At 40.2% G+C, this 27,267-nt stretch overlaps 1 protein-coding gene across 2 annotated transcripts; it reads right to left on the minus strand.

The window, feature by feature from the left end:
- Window positions 1-3,869: 3,869 nt before the first annotated feature.
- On the minus strand, window positions 3,870-26,762 carry LOC100555331 (coagulation factor X). 2 transcript variants are annotated; one of them, XM_016992320.2, is made up of 8 exons: window positions 26,444-26,762; window positions 20,738-20,898; window positions 18,922-18,946; window positions 11,904-12,017; window positions 10,057-10,188; window positions 8,727-8,989; window positions 7,489-7,606; window positions 3,870-6,515 (listed from the first exon to the last, which is right to left on the minus strand). In XM_016992320.2, exons 1-8 carry the CDS (start codon window positions 26,511-26,513, stop codon window positions 5,947-5,949), a joined length of 1,452 nt encoding a protein of 483 aa, XP_016847809.1. In that variant the 5' UTR covers window positions 26,514-26,762; the 3' UTR covers window positions 3,870-5,946. The 2 variants fall into 2 exon arrangements, with proteins under 2 accessions (XP_016847809.1, XP_016847810.1); XM_016992321.2 differs by lacking the exon at window positions 20,738-20,898.
- Window positions 26,763-27,267: the final 505 nt, after the last annotated feature.

A 27,267-nucleotide genomic window follows, 5' to 3' on the forward strand; every position in this document is an offset into this window, starting at 1 on the left:
CACATTTTCTAGGGTACATTTGCACACTAGAAATTATTGCAGTTTGATATCCTATTTTAACTGTCATGACTCAATGCTATGGAATCCTAGGGATTGCAGTTGATGAGGCACTATCACTCTTTAACAGAGAAGGCTAAGGACACTGAAACTACAGCTCTCATGATTCCAAAGAATTGAGTCATGGCAGTTAAACTGATGTTAAACTGCATTAATTCTACAGTGTAGATGCACCTCTACTTGTGATTTCAGCTAGGACTGTGGATAGAAAGGTCCGTGCCCAGTGAGCCTTCACTAAAGCAGATCAGCCAGGAAAGAGTACAGGCACTTCAGGTTGAAGGCAAGCTACAGAGGTTTATTACAATTCGGCCAAAAAGGATGGAAGTACAAGAAATGCTCTTCAAAAGATATAAGCATACATTCACAGAAAAATACATGACATCTTATACAGTTCTGACAGCTATTCAGACTTCTCCCTGGTAGGCTAGGATCCATTCCCAGATTGGCCGGGGGTTCCCCTGACATCACAGCCGGCAGGAGGAGATGTCCAGTGGTGGGAAGAAAGACAGTTGGTAGTTTTATTTATTTCTTTCATATCAAAAGCATTGCATAAATTAGTATAAACTGATAAAAATAGAAGGAGCACAACCAGCTTTTGACCAAAAACAGGCAACCGCATTGTCTGTAGCCTCAAACAATTCTTCCTCTGTACATGAGGCATGGCATTGCGGACAAGCATACAGATGCAGAGTTATCTCTTCTGCTCCACACTCGCACAAGGTGGAGGATTCTTCTAGGTACTGCGATTTTGCCGATTGGTAGTTAGTCATTTTGAAGAAGCATTATAGGTACGCCCACTCAGAGGGCGTGAACCTGGAGGAAATGGTGATGTGGATATGCTGATGAGTCCCTCATTATCTCAAATGTCAATTTCCATGTGAACCAAAGAATGCAATAGCTGCCCATTCAGAGTTAATGAATTCATGTTTGCTGAGCCCCCTTTTCTGCAGGAGCAGCAGACTCTCAGCTTCAAGTTAAATGGACAAACATCCTGAGCTCATCTTGGTGACAAAGAGGATCATCTGTCTGCATACACACAAAGGTTTTGATAGTTATCTGACTTTGGAAATAGCTGGAGGACTCTGGCTATAGTTTCTTTCCCCCAAGGGATTATGTAAACCGGGGGCATGGAGAAATAGCTGCCTTTGTTACATTTTGATACATACATTTGACACAGTTTATACAGTTTATACTTTTAGGGATTGACACAGTACATAAAAGATACTCGTTACACAAAAATCATCAAGGTGATACATTTATTAAAGAGTTAGATTTTATAGTTTGTTGGGTACAGCTGCTGCTAAATCCATCCGGGAAACTCTAGCAGCTTCGACATTTTGCAACTTTGAGGGGTATTGTGGCTCAACAACATAGTCAGTTCTACAAAAGTTAAGTATAGACTAGCAGTTTTTTAACATTGGAGCAAGGTCCACTGAACTAAATTGAGCTAATATCTGAATAGATGTAACTGCTTTGTTGATGTTGTAAATGAAACATAACTCTGACAAGAAAAATCATCTCAAAGTTATGTAGATAGTAAAATCTCTCCCAATGTTGGACCAAAAGTTAGTTTCTTTTCTAAGAGACTACCGTATATAATCAAGTATAAGCTGACCCGAATATAAGCCAAGGCACCTAATTTTACCACAAAAAACTGGGATAACTTATTGACTTGAGTATAAGCCAAGGGTGGGAAATGCAACAGCTATGGGTAAATTTCAAAATAAAAATAGATACCAATAACATTTCATTAATCGAGGCATCAGTAGGTTAAATGTTTTTGAATATTTACCGTATTTCAAAGAAAAACAATAAACTAGCTCTATAAGTGGAAAAGTAGGGGCAACAAAAACAGCCCGGGCTGTGGCGCAAGCTGGTGAGCAGCCAGCTGTAGCCAGCTGAGACCAATCACTCTGACCAAGAGGTCATGAGTTCGAGGACAGCTCAGAGCCTGCGTTTGTCTTTGTCTTTATTCTATGTCAAGGCACTGAATGTTTGCCTTATATGTGTAATGTGATCCGCCCTGAGTCCCCTTCGGTGTGAGAAGGGCGGAATATAAATACTGTAAATAAATAAATAAATAAATATGGTATCAATAATAATAATAATAATAATAATACTTTAAAAAAACTTCATTTGGATCCCACCCTATCTCCCCATGGGGACTCAGGCCAGCTTCCAACATAGTAACAGGCAAACATTCAATGCTTATATAAATAATGCAGAGCTAGATATAGATCTATAGTTATAGATATTAATTTCACATATCCATTTCCCCCTGAAACGTTTGCAAATCCCTCTGTGTGTGTGTGTGTGCGCGCGCGCACGCACGCATTTCCCCTACAATATTTGCAGCCCTATATATATATATATATATATATATATATATATATATATATATTCATATCTATCTAGACATGTCTATATATATTTGTGTATTCATTTCCCCCCTGTAATATTTCCAAGCCCTATATATAGGTAGGTAAGAATATATTCATATCTATCCAGACATCTCTCTTTATATAGATATTTGCAGAGACTTGCAAACATAAGAGGATAAATTCATATATAAAAATAATGTATATGTATGGCTACAGATACACAGGTACATGGATCTATCTGTATAAAGGATTTGCAAAGACCTGCAAACATATGAGGGGAAATTCATATATAAAATTAATGTATATAGATAAATACACATATAAAGGTACATAGAGATGGCAAAAGCTTGCAACGGGTTAATGCCTATATATCTGTAGGAGAGTTTAACAAATATTTCAGGGGAAAATGCTTTCATAAGATTAATGAATATATATTTTTCTTCTTCCTGACTTGCAAGGGTGTCTTTGTCTTTTCAAAACATTCCCTTGATTAAGAGCAAGAGAGGCTTTGCAAAAGAAAACACACTGATAAGGCAGAAGAGAGAAATAGATCATATATTGCAAGCAGTAGCCTGCAGGCTCTGTTGCTGACCTTGATCTGATTATAAGCCGGGGGAGGCTTTTTCAGCTCATAAATAAGGGCTGAAAAACTTGGCTTATCTTCGAGTATACGGTATGTAGTTTCATGCATCTGTACAGTACCATGCACAAGGAGAGGATTAGTAAATAAAAAGAAGGATTGGAGTAGGGCAGTAAAACTACGCCTTACTAGTTTCTAGGGAAAATCTTTACAATAAATGAAAATCAGAACTGAAAGGGGGAGAAAAACTATTTGCAAAGCAAGAATGCTTCTACACAATATTGATCTTACTTTAGGACAATAAGAAGTGAAGATAAAACTCTGTGTCTATCAGAAAGACAAACTGAGAGATTGCTTTCTGCCCTGTTTAGGGGGCATTGTGATTCAAAAGTGGTCTCCTCAAAAAAACCTTTCTTAATTGGAAAGCTCTTACCTTCTCTTGATTTTTACAATTTGAATTTATTTCCCTTTTTATTTTTGCTTCAAAAAGGATATTGTGATCACGATGTACAAACTATTCCATTGCAAATCTAGATGAGGCTGTAGCAGTTTACTTAAGCTTTTGTAATGTATTGACCGAAAGCTGTTTTTGCACTTTGAACTCAGTCTGGATCAAGCTACAAAGAAAGCAAGGACAATGGAGGAGAAGGAAGGGGAAAACTGGGAATGAAAAAAAAATCAGCTGAGAAAGCAGGAAAGCAGATGATTAATTGTTGCCTTATTTGCCAAAGGACAGAATGTAAGACTGCACAGCTCTATGTTACATTTAATAAAATGCACTTCCCTCAAGATCTGTAATAAGCATGTGTGGTGCATTTATGAATGATGATGGCAAATCAAATAAGTCAGTATTTGCAGTTTAATACATTGTTTATTATTCAGTTTGGTACACGTGACAATATGAAATATTTGCAAAAGAGAAAGGCATTTGAAAATATCTTCTTCCAAAGCCACCATTCAAGCACTGTGGTGAGTACTTTGGAGTACAGAGACAAACCACACTAGCTGTATTTTTTCTCAAGTTACTTGTTAGCTTGCAGGGTTAGTAAATATATATATATTTCATTCATTCATTCATTCATTCATTCATTCATTCATTCATTCATTCATTCACTAAAAGCCTTCACCATACATTTCTCATCAGGAAGGAATTGGCTGTACAACCTATTTAGAAGTTTCATGCTATAATACAATGGTGTCTAACCTTTGGCTCTCCAGGCATTTGGAACTATGTCCAGAAGTGCTGGCTAGCTTGTACAATGGGAACTGAAGTCCAAAACTCCTGGAGAACCAAAGGTTGGTTTTAAGGAACCACATATTTTTCTTTTATCTGCAGTAGAGTGATACCTCTACCCTTTTGGAAGTTGTTTCATTGTAACTACATACTTTAATTATCAGCATCTAATTCTGGAAGAAAAGGGAAAAGGGTCACCAATTACTGAAAGCCTATGACTGTGCCTTTAAGTATCAAGATTCTATTATAAGCCATATAAATCTATTAAAACTACAGGCTCCCATCTTCTTGAGCGGTTACGAATGCATAACTCTGAGTGTTCATGACTATTTCACATTCATGATTTCTACCGATGCTCTAGATAGGAACTGTCTCCCAATGCCCACTTACCAGGCAGCAGCTACTGTGATGAATAGAAACTAGCTGGCTGATGTTTACAAACCCACTCATGCAAGGGATCTCCAGTGTACGGGGGAAATTGTGACAGGAGATCCACTTCTGCCTTTGGCAACAGAGATTGTTCACAGGAGGAGGTGGGAAAGCTACTCTATACTCACATAGAAGTCTAGCTATTTTAGCCAAAAAAAGTCTCCAAAACCTGGGTGGACGTATCCATGGGGCAATGTTAGGATAGCATCATACCTTTTATTTTTTTTTACAAAAGGGACCATGCCCCCTGCTGAGCAGATTGGTGAAAGGCAAGATTGTATTCCATCCAGGAGAACCTTTTTTAAAAATGTTTGAGCAAGGAAATCGTAGAGTTGGCCAGGGAGAAGTGGTTCCATGAGGTGGCATTGATGCTTGCCCCTCTCTATGAAATGACCCCTGACGTCATATCAAAATTCATAACTTTGTCTCCCAAACCGACCTTCAACTTATGATACCCAGTGGTGCAATGGATTAAACACTTGTGCCAGCAGGACTGCTGACTTGAATGTTGGATTGCTGACCTGAAGTTTGCTGGTTCAAATCCAGGGAGAGTGGGATGAGCTCCCTCTGTCAGCTCCAGTTCCATGCATGGATATGAGAGAAGTCTCCCAGAAGGATGGTAAAAACATTAAAACATCTGGGCGTCTCCTGGGCAATGTTCTTGCAGACAGCCAATTATATCACACCAGAAGCAACTTGCAGTTTCTCAAGTCACTCCTGACATGAAACAAAAAGCTTATACATGCAAATATAAATTATATCCAGAGCAACAGGGGAACAGACCCTTGGTGAGTATAGCAGCTGCTTCCTGGTTACACATTTGTAGCTGTCTAAGAGGATTCTGGCCATAATACAGAAGATAAAAGACTCAAAATCATGTTTCTTAGACTGATCGATACATGTGGGACTTATGCTAGAGCTATATTATTCAGTAAGCTAGGTGAAATAAACACAGATTTCATAATGCATGGATGCTGTGAAATTAAAAAAAAAACCTTCAAAGTAGTATGCTGAAGATCCTTAACTGGGGTGAAGAATATCTGGCCTCTAGGTGTTTGACCTACAACTTCTGTGTCCTCCACCTTGCATAACCAACTGTAAAGGCTTGTGGAAGCTGTGGTTCAAAAAACAAAAAAAAACAAAACAAAACAAAAAACCCCGGGTGGCCCATGGTTCCTCTCTCATGCTCTAAATTTAACTATTTATTCAATTCATACAGCAAAATGCTTGAGAGAAATATGCCATCACATGGTGTTCAGGACACATCAGTTCTCTTCTTGCCTGGCTGGCTGTCGTCTCTGACGGATTATTCTCCTCACCCAGCCTATGAATTTGGACACCTTTGTATAAATGCCATACTTATCCTCCCTTGCACACCCTTCTCCCCAGCTGATCACACCCGTAACAAAGTGAGTGCCCTTGTATTCAGTTACATGAGGGCCTCCACTGTCTCCCTGACATGCATCTTGAGCCAGAGTGCGATAGCCAGCACAGAACATATTTTCAGTGATTACAAAATTACTTGACAGCTTGCAGGTATGCCTCTCGATGTACGGCACTCTAATGACTTGAAGCTTGGAGGCTTTCCGGCCTCTTTCATGGAGACGCCCAAAACCACTGACAATACCAGTTGGTTGTCTCATGAGGACCTGATTGGCAAAGTCAGCTGTGGGAAGGCACGCAGGGATCACGTATTCAGAAAACTGAATTGGGTTCCTCAATTGAATTATGGCGATATCATAGTCATAGGTTGCCAACACAAATTTCTGATGCACATATACTTTCTCCACAGTGTGAAGAGTTCCCGTTGTTCTTGTGTTAGTATCCACCTCCCCTGTAGGGAACAATTAAACAGAATGAGTATACTATGAATAGATTAATAAATTTATCTTTAACTTTTCAAACAGGCTGATCACATCCTACTGTATTTTCATATCTTGGTTAGTGAGCTCAGATTAAATCATAAGTCACCTAGCTGAAGTAATGGGAAGATAGAAAGTATGCAGTGTGAAACACTCACTCTGTTTAATTAACTATTTGGCTTAGGCTTGATCTACACTGTCATATAATACAGTTTGGTACTGTGTTGTGTGGTCAGTGTAGAGCTATGTAATGCAGTGAAGATCCTCAGTTTGTCTGCATTAGTTTGCCAAATATACTGTACTTGGTTTATCCTCCAAAAGATTGGGGACAGACTATCAAAACTAAACAATGTGAACATAGCAATTAATTATGTTCTGATACAAGAAAGATGACTAGGGTTTTATGTATATATTTCCTTTTTATCATACATTAAAGGCTTCCAGAATTTTTTTCCCTAATATACATTTTGAATAATATACTGGGAATCCTGAATGGCTTTGACCCTTATATGAGAAATATGGCTAAAATATAAGCAATTTTAGATACAATACACTCCCCACTTCATGGATAAATGGCAAGGGTATTATGTTTGAAGAAAGAGCATCATAACAATGTTTCAGAATTTTAATGCTGTAAACAGTGTTTCCCTTTTTGTATGATTATTATTACAATATCTACTAGTTTAGTTAATTCCCTTTTAACATAGCAGATTGGAAATCTATGACAAAGTCAAAAATAATATTAAATGGAGCATAGATTAAACTATGTGTGACACTACAATCAGTATCTTGAGATTGCAAAAAGAGAGCAATTCTGTAGTAATAATGCATCCTCATAGTCCTCATTCATTGTGTAGTACAATGAATCCTCATAACCCAGCTAATAAACCTATTTATGTAATTAGCTATCTTTGAATATAAGCTATGAAAATGAAAAATACTTACCTACAACAACTTTAATTGTTTTTGTTTGATTTATACAATGAGCGGCAGTAAGCACATGGATACGGCTCAGTACTGTTCCTCCACAAAACCCTTCTTCTTTTTCATCTAGCAGAAGTGCCTGAAAAACAAGATAGGATTATGTTTTTTCTTGAAAGGTAAATCTTGATTCTACCTCCATGAAACCCCCTCCACAGATTGATTCTTTGGTTTATGGAGATGTGGTGCCATCTCCGGCCTGGAAAGTGTTGTCTTTCACGCCCAGACCACTAGTGACCCCTCCGTCACTTCTGGTTGCCCGTGGTCACCACCAGCATAGGTTTTGGAGGGGGGGGGGGTGCCAAAAATACTGCTTGCTTACATTTGAAAATTACCTAGGGCCGGCCCTGTTAGCCACGTTTTTAAGGGCGAAACACATTTGCGTGTTACAGAAAACTGTTGCAACTTTATTTGATATATCTCCACTTTCTATCTTTGTTCTCATATATAAATGCATGTGTGTGTGCTTTCACATCGCCTATTGACTTATGACAATGGCATGAATTTCAAAGGAGTTTCTTAGGCATAGAATATTCAGAGGTAGTTTTTCCTGTACCTTTCTCAATCTAGTCAACAACATTAACTATTCATTGACAGAATTGTGCAAACAAATTGCAACTACTGCTGTTTCATTAAATGTTTATATGTTATTTTATGTTATGTCTTTATTTAGGTTTAATATTTTACTACAGTGCACTCTAGTTGTACTGTAATGCATATGGTTTGACTTATTAAACTTTAAATGAGTTATTTTATGTATAGCCATGTTTTGACAATATTATGTGTATTGGTGGTAGTTGAGAATAAACTGAGATACTATGGTAACTTTCAAAGTTTTTAAAATACAATTTCATTGCATGGACATTGCACAATTGTTTAGATGTTACTTTACTTTACATTTCCTTACTATCTATCCTCTCTTCCTCCCCTCACAACACTACCTCTAAACACCATTCATTTGTAAGACATAGGGTAGGCCTAAGGGGCTCCACCATAGAAATTGATTCTAAAAAGGACTCCGTGAGTCAAAAAGGGTGGGAATCACTTCTTCAGGATATACTTTTCTACAAACATACACCGAGACATTGAGAGAGAAAGAATAATATTCTCTATACCAAGATTAAAGTACAGGGCAATTCAAAACAAGTAACTGATGGAAATAAATCAGGGGCCATTGCCATTTATAAAGCAAACTAATGTACCTGCCAGGGACATTGACCCAATTCACAATTGGACCCATTAACAATTCGCAGGTTAAGGTCAGAGTTGACATCGTTCTCATTGAGTGCAGTTCCCTCCTGGGACGGTAGATGGGGAACCACATTACTGCAATTCTGCATACCATCGTAATAAATGTCTTCAGGAATTGCATCATAGTCATAAGTGCTGGGGTTGTGGTTGAAGAAGCTTGCTTCTCTTTTTGCCTTCGTCTTTGTCCTTTTGATTTTACCACATGGATAATTAGCTGAAAAATCAATGTTGGAGTTTCAAAAGGTGAGAAATGCAAATAAGACAGGAAACAAAAAAAATGAAACCTTTCCATGTTTGTGTGCAGTTGAAAGTATTTATTTTGTTAGAGCTCAGACTCAGTTAGATGACAGCTGAAAGAACAGGCCCAAGGAAGGAAGGGAATCAGAAGACAAAATAGGCTGAGAAACAGCAAAGTGTTTGGGAAGTTAGGATACAGCAGTCCAGGAAATCCAAGCTGAAATTGGGTTTCCAAAAAATAAGTTAGAAGAGTGGCTGTGGTGTACATTAGGGGAACAGCAATATGCTGGTTATATTTGTTCAGTAAATGTGCAACCAGAGTAAGTGCTTGAGTCACCAAGTGTTCCCCACCCTGTGTCCTACCCAATGTGGAGCTTCACAGAGTGGGCACAGCGATTCTGAACTCTGAACATAGGAGAGATCTGGTCCATTATGCCGGGGAATGTACCAGTTCTCCTAAAATACTGTTCCCATAGAAGTCCTTTGTTTGGGGGTATGTGGCCTCCCCTGTGAATTTCAGTTCCCCAGTCCTGAGTTATGAATTCACCAATCAACCAAGGCTCCAATCATAAATAAATTAATTTGAGAATATGCCTCCCTGGACGGCAAAGAATTTATCTTCAAATAAGCAATGTTATTCATATTTTATTTAAATTGTGTCCTTTTTATTACATCTATAAAACCTACTGATGAAATTAAAACAGAACAAAGACATCAGATTTCAGTTCATCTCATAAGACACTCCCTGCCTCTTCCTGCATGTCCACAGTTGGGTAGACATTGTTGAGAAGTGTATTCTTCAGTATAAAGAAATCCACAAAAAGGTGTCCAGATCAAATGGTTCAACAATGATACTTTTGAATTAGAAATTCTCTTTGCTAGACTCCTGGATCCCATCAGAAGGTTTGCACTTCAACAAAAACAATCTAGATTTCAGCAGCAATATATCAAACTTTACATGCCAGCATTATATATATGGGAAAGTTTGGTTAAAAGTGACAACAGAAATGTAAGTTGTTGCAAAGTAGTCCCATGCGTTTATACCTGTAGCAACACAGGATTGTCCATCGTTGTCCAGGATATACCCATCCGTGCAAGAGCATTCCACAGTATTTTCTACATTTTTACAGAACTGCCAACACTCTCCATTATCCACTTTGCAGGATTTATGTGTGACTGCACATAGAGGAAACACATGTGAGCATTGAAAACAAACACATCAGTGTCCTGTTGGCAAACTTAACATTCTGAAAGCGTGCCTGATCCATTTGCCTGAAGTTTATAAATCCTCCACCCTTTTTTCTATTATTCTTAACAATACTGGTTGATCTCTTTAGAATGAGTAACCTTTGCATGGCTATCACTGATTGTTTGTTTACATGCTTGCTGATTTTCTGTTTTGCTTTTCCACATGCTTTCTCTTCCTGCATCAATTCAATTTGCAATCTATTTGTATATGTTTTACATATAAAATAATGCACCTGTTCATTTTTCTACTAGACTCTATGGAGGGGTATGTTTGGAACTGGTTGTTGTTCAATTTCTGCTCTGCCAATGAATTATTTTGCTTAAGCGACTCACTACTGTCTCTCACACTTCCCAACATCTATCATTGGATAAATGCAGTAATTGTTAGAAGATTGCAAAAGGGAATATTGAATGGACTCTTAAACATAAGAGCATAGTCAGAAACTTTATTTTAATTTGTTGTGTTTTTGTTGTTTTTATTCAACTGAATGAGACTTTAGCAACTTGAATAATGGATTATGGATTTTGGAAAATGATTATGGATAAATATGAGATCATGAGTCGGCATTTTATTCATTTTTTAGTCTGTTTTATTGATGCATGTTTTAACTGTTTATATGTTTAGACTGTTTTATACTTTGATGGATGTGTATTTTTTATGTGTCTGCGCAGCATTGAATTTTTGCCGAATTTTGTAAGCCACCTTGAGTCCCTCTAGGGTGAGAGAGACGGGGTAGAAATAAAGTAAATAAGTAATAAATAAATAAGTGTTGGCTATCATTTTTAATGGGATCCTGCCATGCAGGAAAGAGTGATTTAAATCTTCCCTCTCCAACTTTAGTGTTCAATTATCTTCAAATAAGACTAGAATTCCCACAGTCCCTTACCATTGATCATATAACTCCTCTATTGAAATATCTTCACTTTCTATTGACCCATTTCCAGGCAGATTTCAAAGACCATATCTCCCTAAATGAGCTATCTCAAGATTTAAAATCTTTAGGAGATGGCTTAATCTTGTTCCCACTACTACATTTTCTTAGGACATGAGGCACAGCCTTCTTAATAGCTGCTCCCAGGCTGTGGAACTCCCTCCTACAGGAACTCTGATTTGCCCACCCTGTTCCCTTTCCAACCTTTTCTATTTAGGCAGATCCTTGATTTTTAATCACATGGAAAAAGAGTATTGAAATTGATGTTGTTTGTTTCTGTCTTGTACTTTGTCAGTTATGGTTTACTATTTTAAATCATGTAATTTTCAATAGAAAAGTTGTTGAAGTGTTTTCTAAAATAAAAATGCTGCTAAATTTCTAACCTAAACTACTTTCAGCTACTTTGCATCTTTTACCAGGAGAAAGGGCAAGAAAATAAAGTAATAAATAAAGGCCACTGCAGTCTTAAACATCTGGAGTATGTCTGGTGGCTTACTCCTGGCCTAAGTACATAAACTGAGCAATGCTCTATCACAGTAGTTCTCAACCTGTGGGTCCCCAAGTTTTGGCCTACAACTCCCAGAAATCCCAGCCAGGTTACTAGCTGTTAGGATTTCTGGGAGTTGAAGGCCAAAACTGTGGGGACCCACAGGTTGTGAACCACTGCTCTATCGCAATGTAAGAATTACTTCAATCTTAACATACACTTACTGTGTTCGCAGTTTTGTCCATCATAACCAGCCAAGCATGTGCAGGTGTAGCTATTTATGCCATCTTTGCATGACCCTCCATAATGGCAAGGGTTTGAGTTACACTGGTTACCATCTAGTACAGAAAAAATAATAATCAGATTTTGTAATCCCAGATGTTAAAATGTTAACATTAGGAGATAGCTTTCATATATTTGGATTCTTTTCTTGAAGAAAAGTTTATCTGCAAAGTCCATTACACTTATCTTCTCTTTCTCCATCATCATCATCATCATCATCATCATCATCATCATCATCATCATCATCTTATATAGTACCATCACTTACATGGGGCCTATTGTCAGTTTTGCAATGTAGTGTATTTAACCTGGAACCATGATCAATCCACTCACTGCACTGCACATATCTTGCACAAAACTTGCATAGGACAAGTATTTATCCTAGGAATTCAAAACTTTGTATAATTTCATTTTTACAAATGATTTTTAAAAAACAAAACAAACAAAAATATTCATTGTTGAAACACCCCTTCTCAAAGAGGTGGAAAAATATTCTGGACAAACACCTGATATGTAACTTCCCAGGTACAGTGGAGTCTCGCTCATCCAACATAAACGGACCAGCAGAATGTTGGATAAGCAAAAATGTTGGATAATAAGGGATTAAGGAAAAGCTGTGCGTTGCTGAGAAATACCTGTTTTTCTAGGCAGCAATGCACAACAGGCTTCTCCAAGCTGGGTGCTTGCCGGCTGGTGCAGACTTTTTCCTCCCAGCAAGCACCCGGCGCTTGGAGAGGCCCGCTGTTCATTGCTGCCTAGAAACATGCAGCGGGCCTCTCCAAGTGCTGGGTGCTTGCTGGGAGGGACAAGATTTTTCCCTCCAGGTAAACCCCCGGCTTGGAGAGGCCCGCTTCTGGGAAAGGCGAGACGCACCCGGCGCGTCAGATAATACAGAGTGTTGGATAAGCGGAAGTCGGATAACCGAGACTGTACTGTATGTTGAGTCATGCCATTCTATGGGCACAGCAAACTAGAGGTTTCATAGTATCAGCTACAAGGTGCATCTAACACTGTAGAATTAACACAGACTGATACCACTTTAATTACCATGGCCCAGTGCTATGGAATTCCGGAATTTATAGCTTTACAAGGTCTTCAGCCTTTCCTGCCAATCAATGCCATTTCTTTTCCAAACTAAAACACCCATGATTCTATCACACTTAGCCATGGCAGTTATAGTGGTGTCAAACTGCATTAAATCCACAGTGTAGACCAGGGGTCCCCAAACTTTTTAAGCAGGGGGCCAATTCACGGTCCCTCAGACCGTTGGAGGGCCGAACTATAGTGTTTTTTTTAAACTATGAACAAATTCCTATGCACACTGCACATATCTTATTATGAAGTAAAAAAAACAAACAAAAAGGGAACAAATACAGCCTCAATGTTAATCATCATCATCATCATCATCAAAATAATCAAGAGGGTTGGAAGAGACCCCTTGGGCCATCTAGTCCAAACCCCTTTTGCTTTTGTGCAACAAAACATAAGCAAAGTACCCCTGACAGTCACTCAATAATAATAATAATAATAATAATAATAATCCCCCCCGCAGGTGCCACCTTGACGTGGTGGGGGGGCTTAGCTGCTCCAATGATGACTGAGGGCTGTGCTGGCGGTAGTGTAACTACCGGCAGGTCCAACCAAGCCAGAGAGGCCTCAGCTGAGGAGCACAACCAAGAGCACCTAACCCATTAGCATTATGGAGAATCAAATCCAAACGAAGTCTATACTGGCTCGGTCGTCGCCCAGGATAAAAAGGACCGTGGTGGATGCTGCTGATTCTGGACATCCATCGACAAGTGGGCTACGGAATCATCAAAACCCAAATGAACAGTCACAGAAGCGGCAAAAATATACAATGCCAGAAAACCGTACAATTATGAAATGCTACTACAAATCTGAACCTCAAAGGCGTGGCTACCAAAAAAGGATGCATCAGCTATGGAAACAAGAGTACCCTGACTCACAGATAACAGAACCCCGACTGGCTGACCAACGAAGATTCATAATCAGAAACAAAGTGTTCAGTGAAGTTGAACTCGAAGAAATCCAGAAAATTTGCAAAGTAGATTACCATCAGACCACAGCACAGACAGCAGCAGAGACTCCAGCAACACTTGGAATGGTGGAACAGATTGAACCAGAAGAAAGTGTGGCGCTTTTGCAAGAATTTGAGGAACCAGCACTTGAAACATCTGTTGAACCACCAGGAACCTTGACAGCAAGACAACAAGAGCTCAAGGATAAGATCATGGCTCATGCTGCAGCAAATGCAATAAGACAGCGGCTCCCAACTCTAAAAACAGTGCCCAAGAGACACCTGGCGCCTCTCATGAAAGATGTGAATGCAGCACTCTCCACTGTCCAAATAACATCAATTGAACAAACAAACCAGTATGCCTACAGTGCAGCAGTGATAGTAACAGAAGAACTTGGGCTCCTACAACCAAGGCAGCCCCAAAGAAAATCGACTGGAAAACCAAAGTGGAAGGTCAGGCTAGAGTTGAAAATCAAGAAACTTAGATCAGATGCAAGTAACCTGAAAAATATGAAAGAGAGGAAACTGAAGAATGACAAAATCAAGCAATACCTGATCCGAAAGTACTGGCTGAACACCAGAAAAATTGAAGAAGCTTTGGAAATCGTGAAAGAACAAATTACAGCAACAGCCAGAAAAATTGAAAGGTATGAAGCCAGAATCATCCAGTACAGACAAAATCAACTGTTTCAATCAGACCAAAGACGGTTCTACCAGAGTCTGAACCAAACAACAGACACAGTAACCATAAAGCCAGAGAAAACTGCAACAACAAAGTTCTGGAAAGAACTTTGGGAAAATAATAAAAACTACAACAAAAACGCTGGGTGGATAAAGGAGTTTGAAGGAAAATTCTCACAGAACAAAATGGAACTGATGGAAATAACAACTGAAATGATCAGCAAACGAGTGCAAAAAGTCAAGAACTGGACATCGCCTGGTAGTGATCAACTTCATGGATTTTGGCTCAAACATCTGATTAGTTTACATGGAAAAATGGCCCAACAATTCAATGAGATGCTGCAGAAAGGAAGTATCAGTGAATGGCTAACAACTGGAAGAACATACCTGATACAAAAGGATCCAGCAAAAGGAGCAGCACCAGGAAACTACAGGCCAATAATGTGTCTGCCCACTATATTTAAACTACTGACTGGCATCATAGCTGACAGAATTCAAGACTATCTTGAAGAAAAAAACATCTTGCCAGATGAACAGAAAGGCAACAAACGGAAAAGCAGGGGCACAGAAGACCAGTTATTGATTGACAAAATGATTCTGGAGAACTGTAAGAGCCGAAAAGCTAATCTTCACATGACGTGGATTGACTACAAAAAGGCCTTTGACTCACTCCCACACAGCTGGATCATCAAGTGCCTGGACGCCATCGGGATTTGTAAAACCGTTGGCACCTTCATTGAAAACATGATGGAGCATTGGAAAACTGAACTGTTTGTTGGAAATGAAAGCTATGGACTTGTCAACATCAGGAGAGGAATTTTCCAGGGAGATTCATTGCCCCCTCTGCTTTTCATTATTGCCATGATCCCTCTGTCAACAATCTTACAAAAAACAAATCTCGGCTATCAAATATCTAAGAATTCTCACAAAATTTCACATTTGATGTACATGGATGACCTGAAGCTATATGGGAAAACGGAAACTGAAATCCAGTCTCTGACCAACACTGTCCGAATTTTTAGCACTGATATCAACATGGAGTTTGGTTTGGACAAATGTTCGACAGTGGCATTGAAGAAGGGAAAAATCATTGAAAGTGAGGGCATAAATATGCCCAATGGCCAAACAATAAAGTGTCACCAACCAGAGGCCTATAAATATCTAGGCATACTACAGCTGGACAACATCAAGCATGAACATGTGAAAACTGTGGTCAGCAAAGAATACACACAAAGGGTCAGAAAAATTCTCAAAAGCAAGCTCAATGGAGGCAACACCATCAAGGCCATAAACACCTGGGCCATACCTGTCATAAGATATACTGCTGGCATTATAAATTGGACACAGGTGGAACTGGACAATTTGGACAGAAAAACAAGAAAACTCATGACCATTCATCATTCACTGCACCCTCGCAGTGATGTTGACCGGCTATATCTGCCTAGAAGATCAGGGGGCAGAGGACTCTTACAAGTAAAACAAGCAGTCAAAGAAGAAGAACATGCCCTGGCAGAATATGTCAAGCAAAGTGAAGAACCTGCTTTGATTGAAGTCAAAAATCAGAAACTCCTCAAAACACAGCAGACAAAAAACCAGTACAAGAAAACCGCACTACAAACTAGAGCTGACAGCTGGCACAACAAAACACTGCATGGAAAGTTCCTTGACAAAATTGAAGGAAAAGCTGATAAGGAGAAGACCTGGCTCTGGCTCACGAATGGGACCCTGAAGAAGGAGACAGAAGGCCTGATCCTTGCAGCCCAGGAGCAAGCCATCAGAACAAAGGCAATTAAGGCCAAGATTGAAAAATCAGCTGATGACCCAAAATGCAGACTGTGCAAGGAAACCGACGAAACCATTGATCATATCCTCAGCTGCTGTAAGAAAATCGTACAGACAGACTACAAACAGAGGCACAACTATGTGGCCCAAATGATTCATTGGAACTTATGCCTAAAGTACCACCTCCCAGCAGCAAAGAACTGGTGGGATCACAAACCTGCAAAAGTATTGGAAAATGAGCACGCAAAGATACTGTGGGACTTCCGAATCCAGACTGACAAAGTTCTGGAACACAACACACCAGACATCACAGTTGTGGAAAAGAACAAGGTTTGGATCATTGATGTTGCCATCCCAGGTGACAGTCGCATAGATGAAAAACAACAGGAAAAACTCAGCCGCTATCAGGACCTCAAGATTGAACTTCAAAGACTCTGGCAGAAACCAGTACAGGTGGTCCCGGTGGTGATGGGCACACTGGGTGCTGTGCCAAAAGATCTCAGCCGGCATTTGGAAACAATAGACATTGACAAAATCACCATCTGCCAACTGCAAAAGGCCACCCTACTGGGATCTGCACACATCATCAGAAAATACATCACACAGTCCTAGACACTTGGGAAGTGTTCGACTTGTGGTTTTGCGAAACGAAATCCATCATATCTATCTTGTTTGCTGTGCCATACAACGTCGTTGTATTGATAATAATAATAATAATAATAATAATAATAATAATAATAATAATAATAATAATAATGGGATCTGCGCACATCATCCGAAAATACATGACACAGTCCTAGACACATGGGAAGTGTTCGACTTGTGATTTTGTGATACGAAATCCAACATATCTATCTTGTTTGCTGTGTCATAATATAATAATAATAATAATAATAATAATAATAATAATAATAATAATAATAATAATAATACATCACACAGTCCTAGACACTTGGGAAGTGTTCGACTTGTGATTTTGTGATACGAAATCCAACATATCTAGTTGCTGTGTCATACAATGATAGTAATAATGATAGTCGAGGAAGGAGTGCACGGCGGCAGCGGCGGGAAAGGAGCGCGCAGGGCGAGTGAGGAGGCAGGGAAGGTGAATGGCTTTCTCTCCTCGCTCGCCCCGCACACTCCTCCCTCGACAGCGGCGGCGGGAAAGGAGTGCGCGGGGCGAGCGAGGCGAGAAAGGCACTCGCCTTCCCTGCCTCCTCGCTCGCCCTGCGCGCTCCTTCTTCGGCGGCAGTGGCAGGAAAGGAGTGCGCGGGGCGAGCGAGGCAAGAAAGGCACTCGCCTTCCCTGCCTCCTCGCTCGCCCTGCGTGCTCCTTCTTCGGCGGCAGCGGCGGGAAAGGAGTGCACAGGGCGAGCGAGGAGGCAGGGAAGGTGAGTGGCTTTCTCTCCTCGCTCGCCCCGCGCACTCCTCCCTCGACAGCGGCGGCAGGAAGGGAGTGCGCGGGGCGAGCGAGGCAAGAAAGGCACTCGCCTTCCCTGCCTCCTCGCTCGCCCTGCGTGCTCCTTCTTCGGCAGCAGCGGCGGGAAAGGAGTGCACAGGGCGAGCGAGGAGGCAGGGAAGGTGAGTGGCTTTCTCTCCTCGCTCGCCCCGCGCACTCCTCCCTCGACAGCGGCGGCAGGAAAGGAGTGCGCGGGGCGAGCGAGGCAAGAAAGGCACTCGCCTTCCCTGCCTCCTCGCTCGCCCTGCGTGCTCCTTCTTCGGCAGCAGCGGCGGGAAAGGAGTGCACAGGGCGAGCGAGGAGGCAGGGAAGGTGAGTGGCTTTCTCTCCTCGCTCGCCCCGCGCACTCCTCCCTCGACAGCGGCGGCGGGAAAGGAGTGCGCGGGGCGAGCGAGGCGAGAAAGGCACTCAACTTCCCTGCCTCCTCGCTCGCCCTGCATGCTCCTTCCTCGGCGGCAGTGGCAGCAGAAAAGGTGCACGTGGGGCGAGGGAGAAGGGAAAGGGCTTTTCCTCTTTCTCCTTGCCACACACACCTTAATTGGCAGAGGAGGAGGGAGCTACCGCCCCGCGGGCCGGATAAATAGCTCCGACGGGCCGCATGTGGCCCGCGGGCCATAGTTTGGGGACCCCTGGTGTAGACTCTCTTATAGTCTGTCAAACTGCATTAAATACATAGTATAGACCTGTCCAGATATAGCATGATATCTTTCTGCATTAGGGCTAATGGCTGTGATTGGGGCATGGAAATGAGAATATTTACAAGGTCTGAAAAGAGCAAGTTACCTAAAAACAGGACTATAATTCTTTGACCACCAGAACACCATCAATCTGACATATGTTACAACTGTAAATGTTAGCTATGTAAACCAAATGCTATGGACTGAACTACTTTGAATATTTGTCATGCAGAATAAAATAGAAATCACTTAAATTTTTAATGAAAATACGTTCTTGTATGGAGTGAAATAAAACCAATCCAAACAAAATTCTCCATTTCTTACCTACATAAACATTCCAGAATTCATTCTGATGAGAGAGAGAAAACAACAGAGTTTAGCAATGTTAGAGGATTTTATTACAAAACCAATAAAACAAACAAAATTAAGATGTTTTAAAATACAATTCTTTGGAATAAATCATAACATATGTTATAAAGTACTTTATAAAAACTTTTAAAATTAAAAATTAAAAATGTTTCCTTCATTTTCAGCCAATTACCAAACTCTTCCTTTCTGCTTCCTAATATTTAGTATGTAGTACTCTCTATTATGAATGGTACCTTGGATAACAACAGTTCTTAACTTACTTTGTGGTATTCAGAGGCAGTATTCTGTAGTACTTACAATACAGAGTGCTTGAGTTTAATATATCAAAAAGACAAGAAGAATGTATCATAGTGTGGTTTTAAATAGTGATTGTAATGTTTTAAATGTTTTAATGCATTTCAAAGTTGATCTTAATTTTAAATGTTTATTTTAATTGCATACTGTTTTTAAGGCACTGAATTGTTGCCTATCTGTAAGTCACCTTGAGTCCCCTCCAGTGTGGAGAAAGAAGGGATACAAATATAATAAATAAATAATAAATTGTTGAATAATACTAACTAACTAATTGTTGAATATTACTAACTAACTAATAACCAGGTTATGACATTCATAACTAAGTTATGCAGCAATTTTTCTAGAAAACTCAAAATTACAAAAACCTTGGGGGAAAAAATGAAGTTTTCACAGAAGACATCAATGTATACGCAGTTCACAGTATCTGAAAGTGTGGAACTTAAGGCAGCTTAAGCATTAACTCAAATCTAATGCACCAATCTAATGCATACCTCAATTTTCAAAACCCTGAAACCAAAAAAGCATTTGCTGCTGAATGTAATGTGCAGTGGCAAAAAGTGCACTCTTGTAATTTGGTCAAATGCATTATTGTTGCTGCCTACTTAGAATTGCTTTGTAATAAACATTTGTGTTAGAAAACCAAAGCTTCCTACAACAGAAATGAGACCTTTGGAGTGGGTCTATGCTTTAGAATCAATCCATTTGCCTTAGTTCAATACTCTGGAGTCATGGAAGCTGTAGTTTGACAAGGTTTTGAGCTTTCTCTGCCAAAGAATGCAGATGGCTCACAAACTACAAATCCCAGTATTGCATAGAATTGAGCCTTGGCCATTTAATTTGAGATGACATCCCACGAAAAGGAGCTCCAGGTGCACCTCCTGAAGCAGCTTCCCCTTTTGGTTCAGCCCTAAGATTACTGTATGACGCGAATTTAATGCGTGTTCCTAATTTGGCAGGGTGATTAAGCCAAAAAAGGTGAGCATTAGATTTGAGTAAATATGATAGTTAGAAATTCACAGCAAATTAAGGTTAAAAAGCTATTACACTACAAAGCCTTATAGCCATGGGACTGGTACCTGCAGTTTCACCTATCTACATTTACCCAAAAACGTCCTCCTCTCACCTCCCACCTCCTGACACATCATTTTCTCATATAAACAAGACTGTATAGAAGGGCCTGTGCTGCCCCAGGCCCCTCTGGTAAGTTTGGGGGTGAAATGGAGGGCTGGATGACATCCTGGGTTAACCTTTGTTTGACTTGGGATGCCATCTAGCCCCACCTCCCAAAAAAGCCCGAGGTTTTGGTTGGGGGTGAGTATTACAACCCAAGAGGAAATGGCTTGTTTTAACCCACTTCCTCTCAGGTTTTAGCTCAGTGTAGAAGGGCCCCTAGAGTCCAACACTCAACCACTTCACTACATTGGCTGACATTACCATTACTATGACAAAGCACACCCATGTGTAAGCTTGCCCTTACTGTTTTTTCATCATCTTCAAAAGCTTCTCTGGCTTCCTCCCTTGAGCATTTCTCTTCATGGCATTCTCTTTCAATATTTCCTGGCTTGAATTCCTCAAATAGTGAATTTGCACGTTTTCTTCTTTCCAGAAATTTGTGTGCAATTTTATCTTGTAAGAATACTGAAAGAAGAAGCACTGTTGTCAAACATCATACGGTTATTGACTTGTCTTTGAAAACTTTTAAAATGCAGAACAACAGGGCAATGAATAGGATGATCTCAAATTATAAGGTATTGTTTCATGTTACTTCTTGCAATAGAAATGCACTCCATAGTATAATTGTGATCAGTGTCTGCATAGTAAGAGTAAGCAAGAACCTTTTCTAATATTTGCCTATCAAATGGAGAAAACCCCACAAAACCTGTTTTAGCTGTGGCAGTGCTGCCTTGTTACTGAGCAGAAACCAGCTGTTTGTCACATAGAAGGTCTTCCCCCAGATTTGAAGATTCCCACCAACCAGAAAAAGTGATGAGAAACCCGTCTAAAGTCATCATTATATTTTTAAACACCTGCAACATGCCTCTTAGTGCACTTCCACACTACACCTAAATGCATGCTGAAGCAAGTTTTAAAAACCCCGCTTTGGCATGTGTTTTAAGCTTTCGGGGGGGGGGGGGGTGTCATCCCGAAGCCCCCCAAAACATCCCTTAAAATAAAATAAAAACTTACTGGGCGGCCATTAAGGTGGTTCTTGCATCCTCCTGGCACATAGAAATGACTTGCCAGGAGACATGTGGAACAAGGAGGAACATTGCGCCAGGAGGACACAAGGACCACCTTAATGGTGGCCCAGAAATTTTTTAATTTTAAGGTTTTTTTACGGGGGCTGGGGGGATAGGAGTGGATACCATCCTGTACCTTTGGGCTTCAGGCACCCAAAAGGTGTGAGATGACTGTGGGGACTCAGTTGGTCCTGGAACTACCCAGGGTGAGTCCCCACAGGCCCAATACCCGATTAGACCTGGGCCTTTCAGGAAGGCTCAGATCTAATGGGGCATTTGATTAATTCAGAATAACCAAGGTTATTCCAAAATAATTCATTTTAAATGGGGGCGTTGTTTGGATGCCCCCAGTAAAAAATTCCAGACAGGTTCCACTTTTTGGGCCTGTCTGGATGGGCCCCTTAGAGCTTGTTTTTTCCTTGTATCTTGGCCAGTGAGAAAGCAGATGCCATTCAAAGTGTAGCTCATGTCAGTCTCATGTCACTTAAATAGTCATGGTTCTAGCCTAAATATCTCATTACAGGCAGTCCCCAAGTTACAGACAAGATACGTTATGTAGGTTTGTTCTTAAGTTGGATTTGTATGTAAGTTGAAGTAGGTACATTTTAAGTGTAACACAAGCCTCTCTTTCTGTGTGTGTGTATGCATGCTTTGGATTGCATAGGGAAGGATTAACTTTCTGTCCCTATGATAGTTGGATTTTGCAAAATCTTGCTTTTTGTGGAAACAAGGATTGGGGATAAAGCTTCAGTGGAGTCACCTTTTCCTCATGATAACTCTTTCAGGGGTGAATTTCCCTGCTGAGGGTTAGATTTTTCTCACATCCTCCTGTTGTCTCATCCCCGTTCTTAACTAGAAGTCATATGTAAGTCAGATGTCTAGAACTTGGGGACTACCTGTATTTGCAGTGAACATGAACTCTCTAATAGAAAATTCTAAAAACCTACTACAAAGTTCAGATTCTTTAGGATGAAACCATGCCCATTAAAGTGGAATGAAATCATGGTGTAGCTCCACCTTATTAATTCCTCTCAAAACTAGCCAGTCCCTTAACCTTTTTTAATATAGGAAAATCTGCACGATTCAATGTCTTTATTTTCTCTAGCTGAAAGCACTTTGCAATTTTTACATGCTGCAAGTGAAAAGTTGAATGTTCATCTAGTGTGGAGTTCTGGGGCACATTTGCACTTACAACGCACTACAAAATGGGCCCAAATCAGCTTCATGGTGATCAAATGCCTCATCCAGGGTAAGGTGGAGCAAGGCCACGTTAATACAACTTTGACTCATGTTCATCAAAGTTGTGCTATACTCCACAATTTGGAGTATCTCGCAACTTTGTTCCCATGTAAACAGTTGGGTCGATTCTGAGATGGAGCCGGCTGTAACTGTTTGCACTAAGTGTGCTTCTGGCGTCCCTTTCTGTCCCTTCCTGTTCTCCATGCGACATGAGTCCTGCTGTTTGGCTGTCACCTTCAATTACATCAGCAGAGGTTACAGGAAAATCCAGAAAGAGAGAGGGGAGAGGAGGGGGTGATTGATTCATTCCCCTTCCCCCCTCTCTTTTCATTCTGTCTCTGTTGTCTCGGCTGACATCATTGCAGGCGATGGGTGACTGGCAGGACCTATGTCACTCCCCCAGAGACTGCTGCAACATTGAGAATGGGAGGGGATGGTAAGAGTGGCCATCCAGTGGTGCCGAACCAGTTTCAGTGCCAGTGGGTGGTCCGGATTCCCTCCCACCTCTGCAGTGGCCAGCATGAGTGGTTATAAAAACTATCCTAGGGACAGTCTGTGACGTGCCATACTGGATTGGTCCCAGAATAATAGGTCAGTTTAGGTCTGTCCCGAATTTGGAGGAAATCAGAGGTATTGATAAATAAAGATGATAAGAAGGATGTAGGGATCCTAAGAACCTCATTTCAAACCTTTATGTTCAACTAAATACTATTCCCACCTCCCTCTCCCATGCATTTTACCTTGTCTTTTGTGACCATGAGTATATCCACCACTTTATTGCATCTGCCATCCTCTTCTACCATAGAACCTTTCTCCATCCTTCTCCAGTCTTTCTTTCATCTGCCTAGTACTGTATTGCTTGTTGAATTGTTTCATCTCATCTAAATCCTCAGGACTACCACTGTTAGTCAGCCACAACGTCAATCAACCTCTCTAATTGCCTACTGGGTTCAAAATACAGCACAGTTTGCACAGTTCCAACTCTCTCTCCCTCCTTTAATCTCTCCTTTTCTACCTCTAACAGCCTCCCATTCTTTTTGTCTGTAAATTCTTGGAATGTGCTGTTGCTCTGCTAGTCTTGACCTTTTAGCTTTCACCTGCTACCAGCTGTCATACCACCCATCCTTCATTGCTCTCCATTGAAAGTACTAAAACTACACATTCTCTTTTCACTGCACAAAGATCAAACATTCAAAGATCTCCTGGCCTTGTCTTCCTTGACCTCTCTGCTACCTTAGCTAAAGTTCTTCCCTTTATGGATCAACCATTGAAAATTTCCAGTGCAAGAGGTCATTTCCTCCCGTTCCTTCTGTGAGGGCTTCTTAGGGTTCTCCTTGTCTCTCTGTGCTCTCTTTCCCTCCCTAGAATGACCTTAGCAAACACTACTTTTGTCATATACAGCAAAGGGAGTGAGGGACTTGACAAGGAAACCTGCTGGTGATCACAGTATAGAATACAGAAGGAAAAGGCCTCCTTATATTTACCTTTTGAGATTTTGGGGCAGCTATCAACTCAGCCACTATGCATTTGCAATAGTTTGGGTGGTAGTAAACTAAACTGCACTGTCATTTTCTATACACTGGAATCGAATGTCCCATTCTTTCTAGCAGCAGCTCACAATTGTCTACAGATTTGCACATTGAACCACCTTGCTAACTACAATTAAACTGATCTGACAAATAGATTTCCCTGCCATTGCAAAACCAGCATTTTCCAAGGCTGAACTCTTATTTTCTCTAGAGCCTCCTTAGTATCTGTCAACATCATCACTGCCTTTTTTGTTGACCAAGCATTAAATCTTGACTCAGTGGATTGGCTCTCCCTTCTGCTTTTCTTCTCCCACTCATTAAATTGTAATTTCTCTCTGTACAACACTACAAAGGCTATGAATTTCTGGTGCAAACTCTGATCCAAGTTCTCATTATCTCCCTATTCTGACTGTTATATTTTCTGTTTTATTTTCTTCTTTTAAGGGCAAGGTCTTCTCAACTCTATTCTCAAATCCTACTTTCAAAATAATGTCTAGTCTTTCTCAAAAGGCACTGTTTGCACTGGGAGGGAATTCCCCCACTGGCACCAATGCAAATAGCAGCATCAGAAAACAGATTACATTTGTTAATTGTCAGGAAATAATGTAATTACCTCATCTATGGCTTTTGTGATTCCAGTATTTGTCAGTGACTTTTCATTGCATTAAAAACGGACACATTAAATGTGAATATCAAGTAAGCAGCCATTGCCATAACATCTAGTAAACCTGTACCCTAAATTAATTATGTGTCGAGAAATATTTCCTTTCTGACTTCCTGGCAATCAGAAAAATTGAAAAATGGGAACTAAATACAATTTGGGATGCATGTCTCCTTGCGGAAGCTATAATTACTCACCTTTTCTACTTCCACAGCCAATTAGAAATGCAGATTGTCTCAGACCCTTTCTATGCTGTCATATAAAATCCAGATTATTTACTTTGAACTGGATTATATGTCAGTGTAGACTCATATAATCCATTTCAAAGTGGATAATCTGGATTATCTGCTTTGATAATCTGGATTATATGGCAGTGCAGAAATGGTCTCAATTATCTGTAAGTTACACTATGATACTAAGTATACTTATGCCACAACAAATAATTAAATCAGTGTGACAGACCTTTGAACTAAAGGATTTCAATACCTGAATCTGGTATTAAAATACAGAGACCTCTTTTTTCTGAAAACGACATATTGGACCCTTCCTCACAGCCGTATAACCCATAATATCAAGGCAGAAAATCCCACAATATCTGCTTTGAACTGGGTTATCTGAGTCCACACTGCCATATATTCCAGTTCAAAGCAGAACATTTGGGATTTATGTAGCTGTGTGGAAGGGGCCATTGACTCTAAATATGTACAAAGAAGTTTGTTATTTGACAGGATGTCACTGCAAATTTTTTTTAAAAGTTTCTAGTTTCTAGAAATTACATTATTTAGAAGTTTTTGGAATGAATAGGAGAACAAGTAGTTAAATTAAATTTACTGCTAGTTTCGCTGATCTGTTGGATTCAAGAACTTCCCCATTTTTGTTTCATTTTGTATATCAGCACTTTCCATCATTATTCTTTCTTAATTTTATTACACAAGGCTTTGTTCTCTTTCTCTCTAAAACATACTTTAAAAAGGAGTATCTCATTCTGACGTAAGTCATTCATCTATGATAGGATCCATGGCAAAGAAGATGTTAGGCTATTTCCTATACTATTTGTTTTTCCTCCTAAATAGAACTGTTCTGTCTTATTTATCATTTTATGTCTTCCACTTGTCACTGTCAGTGGAGATATTTCTACCATCTCACAGAGAAAGTCGTATTCTCAGAGGCTGATTTTATACTGTCATCTACAAATTTCATGCATAATATAGTTTAGTACAAAGAAACTGATTCACATGTTAGAGCTACACACTAGTAGTTTATTTTAGCTGGCTTAAAAAAACTAAATCGATCCTGTATTTCAGTGGTTCCTATTGCAAGCTCCCTAGGAAAGATAAGAGGTAAGACAAATAGCATAGAAGTTTGTTAGATGAATAAATGACCAAGACTCTTTCACTGAAGGTTAGTCCTAATGTCCTTCTTAATCATCCTGATAAGAGAAATCTTTCTTATTCCAAGGAAGTGAAATGACTGGCATAGACAAGAGGTGAAGGGAGTGATCAAGGCTCTCTTACCATTTCTTTCTGCCTTCAAGAGATTTGTCAGAAAACTGAAGATCAAAATGAGGAGCAGCTGGTTAGCCATTGTGCCTATTGAAGGGAAACAACCCTCTGTTCCTCTTCAGGATTAGTTGTGAGCAAGGTTCAAGCAGCACACTTCCTCTTGTTATGCTCTCGCCCTTATCACACATAACAAATGTGTTTGTATTTGGATACGGGTTCTTCCAATTGTTGGACTGACTGATTGGACATCCTGGTCTTTTCCAAGTAAGGGCATAGTCTGTAGCAGATTAAAAGCATGCAATGGTGTTGGAGCTTGCCCCTGCTGTTTGGCTCAGATATTTAAGCATCAAGAAAGTACGCCAAAAGCAGCTTGCATTTACAGGAATTCTCTCCCTCCCTCCCTCCCTTCCTCACACACACAGACACATTAATGGTGGGAATTCAAAACAACCCTGACTCAGAGCATTTGGTTCCTTCTTTCCAAAAAAAGTAATGTGCTGATAAAATATTTGAAGGGAGAAAAAAAGTAGCAGAGAGAGAAATGGGAAAAGTGAGGAACATTTTGTGCCCATTCTTTATTTTGTATCAGATTCCATGGATGTAAAAAGATTCATATTTCAACCAGAAGGATGGGCAGCTGGTCTTAGCAAGTTTGGAAGAGAGATTATTGAAGGAGCTGCGTACCTGTGTGTGTGTGTGTGTGTGTATTGTTTGCTCGCTCACTCACTTGCTAGGTTCACACAAAAAAATAATCATTTCCCACCAAAGCTAACTTGCTGTAAATGCTTGTATTTGTAATTAGAATATACATGTGTGTGTTCCAAGTCTCTTCTGAC

The sequence above is a fragment of the Anolis carolinensis genome, chromosome 3 (assembly GCF_035594765.1).
Source record: "Anolis carolinensis isolate JA03-04 chromosome 3, rAnoCar3.1.pri, whole genome shotgun sequence".
Taxonomy (NCBI): Eukaryota; Metazoa; Chordata; class Lepidosauria; order Squamata; family Dactyloidae; genus Anolis; species Anolis carolinensis.